The sequence below is a fragment of the Haematobia irritans genome, chromosome 4 (assembly GCF_050003625.1).
Source record: "Haematobia irritans isolate KBUSLIRL chromosome 4, ASM5000362v1, whole genome shotgun sequence".
NCBI lineage: Eukaryota > Metazoa > Arthropoda > Insecta > Diptera > Muscidae > Haematobia > Haematobia irritans.
In genome coordinates, this window is record NC_134400.1 from 21,134,826 (window position 1) to 21,146,442 (window position 11,617).

At 31.6% G+C, this 11,617-nt stretch overlaps 1 protein-coding gene across 1 annotated transcript; it reads right to left on the bottom strand.

Annotated features, from left to right (window-relative positions):
- On the bottom strand, nt 1-10,192 carry sstn (stepping stone). Its single transcript, XM_075306283.1, has 3 exons — nt 9,878-10,192; nt 9,635-9,814; nt 1-5,394 (listed from the first exon to the last, which is right to left on the bottom strand). Exon 3 carries the CDS (start codon nt 5,181-5,183, stop codon nt 2,676-2,678), a length of 2,508 nt encoding a protein of 835 aa, XP_075162398.1. The 5' UTR covers nt 5,184-5,394; nt 9,635-9,814; nt 9,878-10,192; the 3' UTR covers nt 1-2,675.
- Nucleotides 10,193-11,617: the final 1,425 nt, after the last annotated feature.

Here is an 11,617-nt window from a genome sequence, read left to right on the forward strand (position 1 = left end):
AAAAAAAAAGAATACAATAGACTAATGGACCATTTGTAATTTTCTAAATCTTTCCTAGATTTGGAAAGATACAGAGATCGAAAAACGATAAATCGATATTTTGTGAAAAATTGTCAAATATTGACCCAAAATCGACTACAGCGAAACCAAAACACTCGTGTTAAAAGTGAACAATTGTTGTGACGTTTGCTATATTAACACCTTAAAATTTACCTCTCATAAATAGACCACTCCCAAATGTGGACAGAATTTAGGCAACCTTGGGTGTGCACTTCCATGATGTTTCACTGTAATCTATAACCATGTAGGTCAAAAATTATTTTTTTTTTTTCTAATGACTGCAAAGTCGAAAAATCACTATTTAAAAATTCGATCTATAAAACATGAAAAATCTATTGGCCAAAAATGCAGATTACGAATAAGAAGCTCCTGTCTTGGGTGTGCACTTCCGAGATGTTTCACTGTAATCTATAACCATGTAGGTCAAAAATTATTTTTTTCTAATGACTGCAAAGTCGAAAAATCACTATTTAAAAATTCGATCTATAAAACATGAAAAATCTATTGGCCAAAAATGCAGATTACGAATAAGAAGCTCCTGTCAACCAATTACTATGGAGATTTGCTATTAATCTATAAAATTGATTTTCGACTGTTGTATCGCTAATCTATTTTTTTGTTGTATTTTCAGCATAAAATGAGCAACTCAATTCATATTCGATTAACCCCCCATTTTCATGAAGCTCCCTTAGAGTTACGTTAGCTAACGAACTTTTAAACTGTACTACACACAAAAAAAAATTTTCAGATTCAATCACGAAATTAATTGATCCAATTAATTTTTAATTGAAATGTCTTCAATCACAGAAATGATAGTATCAATTAAAAAATTAATTGAAGGTCAATTAAAAAATTAATTGATTCAATCAAAAAATTAATTGATACTATTATTTTTGTGATTGAAATTTGTTGAATCAATTAAAGTTTTAATTGAATATTTTTTAAAATTCAATTTGTGAAACTCTGTGAATTGTTTCTAGCATATTTTTTCTTATTGATTATGACCTACTAAACACGAAAATGATTTTTAAAAAATTTTCTGTCGATTGGTTTTCGAGACACAATTTTTTTTTAAATTTTTGGAGGTACATTTCCAATTTTGAGCCTATCTTTCGTTTTCTTTAACCTTTTTGATCTTAATACTACTCAAATTAAAGAAAATTGAGCCGTCTACAACTCATTCTCAGATAGCGGAGTTATAATTTTGGTAAAAGACCGAAAAGACCAAATCATCGCATCAACGCTGTTTTCCACATGGCATAAAATGTACAGTTATATTTTTGTTTCTACTCATTTGGTTTTTTTGGGCGTTGATTTAGCCTTTTCGGTCTTTTACCAAAATTATAACTCCGCTATTTGTTGTTCGATTTTGTTAAGTAAGGGCTTATATTAAAAATTTCAGCTATACGTAAAAATCAAAATTGCTGTTAGCAATTTTTTTATATTTTATATGAATTGTGTCTCGAAAACCAATCGACAGAAAATTTTTTAAAAATCATTTTCGTGTTTAGTAGGTCATAATCAATAAGAAAAAATATGCTAGAAACAATTCACAAAATGGCTGTTGGCTAGTGTTATTAACCAAACAACCTTGGAGATTGTCTATTGTTTTACCAAATATACTATCGAAATGAAAAAAATCAATAATTTAAAGCTTTGAAGTATTTATAATTTATGGTTAATCAAGATTTTACTTATGAATTGGTCTGGTTACCCCATACCCCATAAAATGTAATATATCCTAAATATATTTATTGCTTTTTTATAGTAATACTCAAGTGATGTTAAATTCATGTTTAACTCATTGAATTCCTAAAACAAAAGACAATAATATACAGCTTATAACTACACATTGTTTTTTTTTTTATATTTTTAACTGTAATCATCACAATTAAAATATAATAAACGATTTTTTTTGCAATAAAGCCAATTTTGTATGATACTTGAATCAAATTCAAGTATTTTTTTTTTTTTTTATTTTTTATTTAACAGTCTCTATAGGGATTTGAAAAAGGTGAATTCACTTGAGATGGTACTTGAAAAATGGGGCTGTTTAACATAAACAAAACTACAAAATATTGTAGAAAAATATATCAACAATTAAAGAAGAACTATGATATTCGATATACTATGAAAACAATGAAAACGAGGCCGAAGAAACCCTTAATTAATCTCAAAAGAGTCTATAGAATTTTCGCATATTCTAGAATGAGTGATGTCATCTAAACATAGACATACCATAGAAATATTTTCATCACATTCGATTTTGGCCAAAATCAAAAGTCGATTAGTCGATTTTCAAAAATATCTAAAGTTAGTTAGGTGAATTTGAAGATTTAATTAAAGTCGGCATCGAGTTATTACATAAAAGAGAACTTGGGTTTAGGTTCTTCGGTCACTTCTTATGGTAGTTACATATTTTAATCCTAACAAAGATATTCTATACACTAAAACATAGGACATTGTTGAAAAATATTTTCCTACACATTTGCTTATTTTTATTTACCCTTGTGCTCTCTCTCTCTCTGTCTTGATCTCCTTATTGTTTAAGAGATTATCTCTGGCATTGAAGCCATTGACCATAATAAAGACAAAACAAACCCAGCAGTCGACTTTCAATTATCCTGTGCTGTGTTGTTATTTTCCTTTTGCCTGTATTTGGTAGAGTATTTATAGAAATCGGACATTTCAAAGGGTTTTGTAACTTCCTTGTAAGGTTGAAATGTGGCCGGTTGAACAACCGTCACATTTTTCGGCGACTCAACTCGTATATCAGGCGATAGAGCACCGGGAAGCAGACCTGTAGTAGGTGAAGCTGTCGTTTGACCACCAGCATTTATATAAAGTGGAGGTCTAGCTGGGGGTTTATTACCCGGTAAAAGTTTATAAGCAACCGGTGTTTGAGGTGATGTAGCTTCTACATTATAAGCCTGCGATATGGAGGGCACTGGAACAGAGTTCAAAGTGGAGTGTGGTGTGGTTTCCACCAATTGATTTAAATATGATGTGGATTGACTTAATTTTGCTGCTTGTGCGTTATGATGATTGGTGGGGGAGTTTAGAGGTTTTGCTTGAGCTGCTGACATGGAATAATGTCTGGATGTGTTCAATGAATGTGATGATAATTTGGAACGTTGTTGGCTATTGTTATTATTTAGATAATCTCCTATAAGATCTTCTCCCCCTTGATTGGGAGTTTGTCTGATAACTGGACCATCCAAGGATGATTCCAGCCATTGTTTTGCTTTGGGTTTCTTTTGGCTTTCCGAAGAGTATGAGGCTAAAGAAATTTCATCCAAAGGCTTAAATGGTTTAACCTGGGTAACATTTGGGGGATGTGAGGCTGGTGCTGGTGGGGGATTTAAATTGGTATTATAATATTGATTATTGTTTAGCATATCACTGGAATACGATTTGACATCGGCGGACACCATTGCCGTAGCCGATGATAGGTTCGAAGGAGGTAGATTACTTTGAGACCGCCATCTTTGTTGATTCTGAGATTGTTGGATATTTGTAGCAATTGGTTGCATATATTCCACCGACTCCATGGACATGTATGACGGAGCCAAGGATATAATATCCATGACTGGAGTATTGACTGTTCCCCTAACATTATTACCTTGTGATGCTAAACGTTTTTCACGGGCCGCTGCCATAAGCTGTTGTTGTGGTGAATTTATGGGCGATATATATTCTTTGATATTTTGACTGGATTTTATGAAACCACCACCATCATTATGCGATACATGATGTGTTGTTGGCGATAGATAATATTTATCACATTGTACAATGACGGGTTGTTGTTTCTCAGCTTGCCGATGTAACGTGGCCACATTATTTGAATTTAAGGAATACAAGGATATATTATCCATATGGCCACCACCATGGGGTGGAGTCATCAAAAGATGTTGCTGAGTTGTTGTTGCTTGGGAACATGAAGGCATTTGGTTATGAGGTTTTTGGCCGGACTGACTTGGTGATGTTTGATTTTGAGCATTATGCGCCGAATGGTGATGTTGGGGTTGGGCAATATAGCGACCATATTCCTGTTGCTGTGTTATCGTGGTGGGGGCCTGTAATGTGGTATAGTAGAATTTTTGTGTAGCATACTGCAGATGTGGCATCAAGACTTGATGATGCTCCATATGATGTTTGAACAAATGTTGTTGCGGGTGATGATAATGTTGTTGTTGCTGCTTGTACAACAGTTGTTGATGGTCCAAATGTTGATGCCTTACCATTTGTAAATTATTGGTAGATTTTTGTGTGGTACCCGCCACCGTTGCCGAGCGTTTCTTTAAGGCCGATTTTGGATTGTATTGCTGTTGTGCCTGCTGAGCATGTTGCATGGTCATTGAAGAATTTCCTCCAGCCCCAACGCCAACACCACCACCTTCCGAATGAGTTGATAAATTATCCTGATGTGGATAATTGTCATACTCCGATGAACGATTGGATATTTCCGATTGCCTACGATATAAGGCATTATGATGATGATGATGCTGCTGTTGCTGCTGCTGTTGATTCTCTTTGGCAGTTAACGGTTTACGACGCAAAATGGCCTCTTCACCACCACTAAATTGACTTCCACCCAAGCCCAGGAGACTACTGCCCGTTTCCACTCCTTGTTCCTGTTTATATTGGCTAGCCAAGTCTTGTATGAAATCATTGAAATTCATATACTCAAAATTGCCATTCAATATTTCCGTTTCTTGTTTTTGCAATTGTTGCAGCAGCCAATTTTTTTCATTCAACAACTTTTCCAATTCCAATTTACGTTGTTGTAGATTCTCCTTTTTCACTTTAGCCTCGTTTCCTTGCATTTTGTTGGTTAAATTGGCATTTGCACTTGTGTTACTACTTGAATTGTTATTATTACTACTACTAGTACCTCTACTAGTATTGTTGTTTTGTTGATTTAAACAATTGTTATTGTTTTTGTTGCTTGTCTGCTGTTGCTGCTGCTGCTGTGTAGTACGCGTTGTTGTCGTGGCCGTCGTATTGTCCTCGTCATCATTTACCAAACTACTAGCCATATTTAGGGACTGTCTATTTGCACGTTTCTGGCATCTACTCTCTAGGGTATGGGTATGGGAATTTGATTTTAATTTCAAATGCATTGGCTATTCCTGGGCCATGATTTGCAAATCATGCCATCATAGATCAAAACAATGCTAGTATTTGATCACGCCTCATTGTGCCACTCTTCCCATAGCCTCATTTAATCTTAAAAGGCTGCCTGCCCTCTCTCAATTTGTTTTTTCTTTGCAATAGTGTGTTTATGATACCCACGCCTGTTTTGTTTGTTTTTCTTTTTTGTTTTTGCTTGCCCTAGAAATAAAATAATCAGGCATTAACAAACATTGTTTTGTTTAATTAATTAACAATTTGTTAGTTTTGTTATGGGGAAATTTTGTACAGAAAAAAATAGAATATAACATGCAAGTAAATTTTTAGAAAAGATATATATTGTTACCCTTGACCACTTAGAAATTTGGTAAATATTAAAGGTCCGAAATTGATTTTGGAGTTTGTAAAATATAAAATGTCAAGTAAACACAACGGATTTGTTAACAACGCGTATACACAGCAGCTTAGATACAGGCAAATTTCATTTATGACAATTAAGTTTTTATTTTATTTTTAATGGTAAATAATGAAACACTCTGAAATATGCCCCATAAAATAAATCCTCAAAAATAAAAATGAAATATGTCCCCAGTTTAGTATACAGAGAAGTTATATTATAGTTTGAAGATTTATTTCAATTTTAATTTGCGAAGGTTTTTTCCCATTATGAAATAACTGTCCAATCCAATCCATAATGAAATAATTTCTTACATAGAAAAAAACAAAGAAATATCGCCAAAATGTTTTAAATTAAAAATTTGATTAAAGTGAACACTTTATGAGTTAAAAAAAAAAACAATAACTGACACAATTAACTTTTTAATCAGATAAAAATATAGTCAGTAAGGCAATTGATTGAAAATTCCAATGGTCTTAATTAAAAATTAACTCAATTAGTATTTTAATTAACTAAAAAAATTTCCAACCAAACAAAAAAAATTTGCTCGAAAATAAATAGTCTATTATTTTATGATCACTCTTAGTAGCGATACTTTATTTGGGTGTATAAATATACCTTGAATTGCAAATATATCGAAGTTTTAAATACCAGCAAGAGTTAGCACACTTCTACAAAAAGGGAGACTTTGATAATAAACATTTTATTTTTATAGAAAGTTTTTATATCTATAGAAAATTTTCTTTTATGCAGATTTTGTAAAAATTTTATTTCTATAGAAAATTTTGTCAAAATTGTATTTCTATAGAAAATTTCGTCAAAATTTTATTTCTGTAGAATATTTTGTCAAAAATTTTATTTCTATAGAAAATTTTGTCAAAATTTTATTTCTATAGAAAATTTTGTCAAAATTTTATTTCTATAGAAAATTTTTGTCAAAATTTTATTTCTATAGAAAATTTTGTCAAAATTTTTATTTCTATAGAAAATTTTGTCAAATTTTTTTTTCTATAGAAAATTTTGTCAAAATGTTATTTCTATAGAAAATATTGTCAAAACGTTACTTCTATAGAAAATTTTGTCAAAAATTTATTTTGAAAGATATATTTCACAATTTTATTTTGAAAGAAAATTTTGTCAAAAGTACAAAAAGGGAGACTTTGATAGTAAAAATTTTATTTTTATAGAAAGTTTTTATATCTATAGAAAATTTTCTTTTATGCAGATTTTGTACAAATTTTATTTCTATAGAAAATTTTGTCAAAATTTTATTTCTAAGAAAATGTTGTCAAAATTTTATTTCTGTAGAAAACTCAAAATTTTATTTCAATAGAAAATTTTGTCAAAATTTTATTTTTACAGAATATTTTGTGAAAATTTTTATTTCTATAGAAAATTTTGTCAAATTTTTTATTTCTATAAAAAATTTTGTCAAATTTTTATTTCTGTAGAAAATTTTGTCAAAATGTTATTTCTATAGAAAATATTGTCAAAACGTTAGTTCTATAGAAAATATTGTCAAAACGTTAGTTCTATAGAAAATTTTGTCAAAAATTTATTTCGAAAGATATATTTGTCACAATTTTATTTTGAAAGAAAATTTTGTCAAAAGTACAAAAAGGGAGACTTTGATAGTAAAAATTTTATTTTTATAGAAAGTTTTTATATCTATAGAAAATTTTCTTTTATGCAGATTTTGTACAAATTTTATTTCTATAGAAAATTTTGTCAAAATTTTATTTCTAAGAAAATTTTGTCAAAATTTTATTTCTGTAGAAAACTCAAAATTTTATTTCAATAGAAAATTTTGTCAAAATTTTATTTTTACAGAATATTTTGTCAAAATTTTTATTTCTATAGAAAATTTTGTCAAATTTGTATTTCTGTAGATAATTTTGTCAAATTTGTATTTCTGTAGATAATTTTGTCAAAATGTTATTTCTATAGAAAATATTGTCAAAACGTTAGTTCTATAGAAAATTTTGTCAAAAATGTATTTCCAAAGATATATTTGTCACAATTTTATTTTGAAAGAAAATTTTGTCAAAAGTACAGAAAGGGAGACTTTGATAGTAAAAATTTTATTTTTATAGAAAGTTTTTATATCTATAGAAAATTTTCTTTTATGCAGATTTGTCAAAATTTTATTTCTATAGAAAATTTTGTAAAATTTATATTTCTATAGAAAATTTTGTCAAATTTTTATTTCTATAGAACATTTTGTCAAATTTTTATTTCTATAGAAAATTTGGTCAAATTTTTATTTCTACAGAAAATTTGGTCAAAATGTTATTTCTATAGAAAATTTTGTCAAAATTTTATTTCTATAGAAAATTTTGTAAAATTTTTATTTCTATAGAAAATTTTGTCAAATTTTTATTTCTATAGAAAATTTTTGCAAAATTTTATTTCTATAGAAAATTTTGTCAAAACTTTATTTCTAAGAAAATTTTGTAAAAAATGTAGCATTTTTGGTAAAATTCTACCAATTGTGGCAAACCTGGTCTCAATATGTCAGGCCTAGTGCCTACTGGTGGTGGATGCAATGGTTGGCTTGCCCCCCTTGCAAACCAAAGGTCGTGGGTTCATTCCCAGCTTCGACCGGATACCAAAAAGTTGTTCAGCGGTGGATTATACCCCTTTCAGTAATGCTGGTGCCGTTCGGACTGAACATAGAATCGGGCAGCACTGATAAGAGAGAAGTTAACCACTGTGGTAACACAATGGACTGTGTAGTCTAAGATCCACTACGATAATCCCAAGCGAAAAAAAAACATATGGTTAACCCGGCTCTTCTGTAAACTTAAGGACTATCACATCCGTTTCCCCAATCTGCTACAACAACAACATCCATTGAAAAAAGCTTATGATGAGCATATGGTGGGACGAGCTGTGGTATGTTAGGTTAGGTTAGGTAGCAGCCCGATGTATCAGGCTCACTTAGACTATTCAGTCCATTGTGATACCACATTGGTGAACTTCTCTCTTATCACTGAGTGCTGCCCGATTCTATGTTAAGCTCAATGACAAGGGACCTCCTTTTTATAGCCGAGTCCGAACGGCGTTCCACATTGCAGTGAAACCATTTAGAGAAGCTTTGAAACCCTCAGAAAGGTCACTAGCATTACTGAGGTGGGATAATCCACCGCCGAAAAACTTTTTGGTGTTCGGTCGAAGCAGGAATCGAACCCACGACCTTGTGTATGCAAGGCGGGCATGCTAACCATTGCACCACGGTGGCTCCCGAGCTGTGGTATACTTTGATTTGAAAATATCACAGAGACTTTCTATCGAAATCAAAAATTTGATCCGAGCATTGCGTGATAACGCTCGGCCCCATGTTGCAAAATATATTTAGAAACACCTAGTAGGTGTGAAAACATTTTAAAATGGGATGGAATTAAGGGCTGAAAATCACAACAAGGAAGTAAAAAAGAAAATTTGTTAAGATACGGTTAAATGGAGTTTTACATTGTTTTTGAAAATTTCTGAAATTGTTTGACCGAATCACGGAATGGTGGTTAGAAGGCATTACCAACCAAATTTCCAGATCGGATTAAATTTAGTCCTTCAGGAGGACCGATTATTTGGTCCTGAGAATCGGTTTTTATGCAGACTATGAAAAAGTATGAAGGGGAATAGATCAATTTTTGCATTCAAAAGCCCCCGTCCCAAGTTTCAAGCCGGGAGCTTATTAGATTCGCAAGTTGTAGTGATTTCAGTAGACGGACGGACGAATTATACCCCAACAAAGCATAGATTGGACTCATTTCGACCCGTTACAAACGGAATGATAAAGTTAGTATACTCCTCACCCTATCAATTCAGATATATAGAACATAGACGTCTTTCTATGGTCTTTAGTAATGATGCGATGGCCAACATTTATGTAAACAAATTGAAAACAAATGTTATAATTTATCGTCTTTTACCAACACTGAATTCAATGCATCCACACTATCATACATCCACACCCCTCTCCAAATATTCTGAATTATTAATTAAGAAATATTTGCTAATAAAAAAAACACAGTGACAACTTACCTTTTGTGTTTAAGAACTTTTGTTTAAAACTTGTAGATAAGCGATTGATGACGAATACTTCATATGAATACCATGGGAATGATTTAAGAATATATTCGATTCGATTCTTAACTCATCAATCACTAACACTCTTACAAAAAATATTGAAATATTGCCTCACAGAGGCATGAATACTGCAAACTAAAATATAGGAGAAGCAACTCATTAGAATGAAGAACATAAAATGAATTTTATCATAATTACCAAAAACAAAAAAGAAATTTTCATAGACCTCCTTGGCTTAGGTGCTGCTATATTTGCTATATCGTTGGTGACCACAGCCAGCTGCTGTTTTCTTAATCACACACACATTCAAATATCCATAATGCATCAATATCACGCAGAAGCCAGTGGGAAGTTTCACTTCATATATTTCGCATAAATAGCCATAAACAAGGCGAAATGTGCATTCTTTACCAATTAATTTAATAATTTAAAATCTAATGACAATAATACAAATACCAACACAAAAACAAAAATTTAATTGTAGCTAAAATTATAAAGACCCGTAGAGCACGAAGTCGATATTGGTTTTGAAGCCGTTATCCGATTACAAGAGTTGCGTTAATAATATCGGTTTTCACAATTATCGATAGTACATATCGATGACTACAAAACCAGAGAGAATGAAAAGACAAGAGGACGAAACTGTGAAGCGAAACTGCGTCAATAGGTGGCAGTCATGAGGAAAATTTCTCTAATGCGCTTTACAGATTATCAAGGCATATTAATTAAAGATAAAGTCACGAGCAAACGTGTGTACACCCCATGATATTTAGAAAGTCAAACTGAAATGACAGGTCACTTAAGTTGACATTTTGTGTATGTGTAGTGTTGTTGTATTGTTGAACGTTTGGACTTTGTTGTAAATTTAGTTTTTCAAGAAAGCTCTTTTATTTTTCTCCCCAGTTTATAACACGTAGGCGACAAGTTTAATAAAACTAAACCCATACAAACCCTGCCAGCATTTCAAAGTTCCATTTCATCCTCATCGCTACCACAGACTCGTAAATGTCACCACAACCATCGCGAACTGTGATGGGGGAAGCATATCAAAAAGTACAAAATGTACATGAAAGTATTTTGCCATCACTACTGTTAGAAGAGCCATTTTATTTTTTGTGAAACGCCAAGCGCAACCAGCTTGTTATATTTTATTTAACCCTTACATTATGTTGGGGTCATTTGATGACCCACATCGTATTTTTCATCAGCCCATTTCTTACTGTTGGAAAATAAATAAAAGTTCTTACTAGTCAGTGCATGAATTGTTGACATGTACCGAATTCTTGCTGAGTAGTAAGAATCTTTAATCATATTCCAACAGTAAGAAATGCTCCGATGAAAAATATGATGTGGGTCATTCAATGACCCCAACATAATATAAGGGTTAAATAAAAACGAAAATAAAGTTCTGAAAACATAGATATTACTCTTAAAATTGTGAAAGGTATATGGTGAACAATTTTCGACTTTCCAAATAGAATAAAGTGATCATTTTTCAAATATTTTTCCAGGCACGCTGTCTCCATCGAAAATAAACAAACTGGCTGATAGACGCTGCAATATGTAACTTGCTACTTAAAACTCAACATCATTCTTTTATTAATGCAAAAAATTATGTTAAATGTGATGAGATAAACCGAAAAATGTTATATTTATAAGAAATTATAAATGTTTAATCAAAACAATAAACATCTACACAATCGTGTTTTACTTGACCACAATGATTCTTCTACAATTACCTTAAAATTCACTTTTTCTGATAGTTTGCAGGGGTTCTTATTGGCGTCCTTCGAAATTGATCTAAATAGGCACCTAATAATTGCACTGATGAGAAACTTTTTCGTAGTAACTTGGCGTGGTACAACTTCTCAATAGTGACGGCGCTTTTCCGACGAGTTTTTGATGTCGTATATGATTGTTTTCGACGTAGTGGGGATT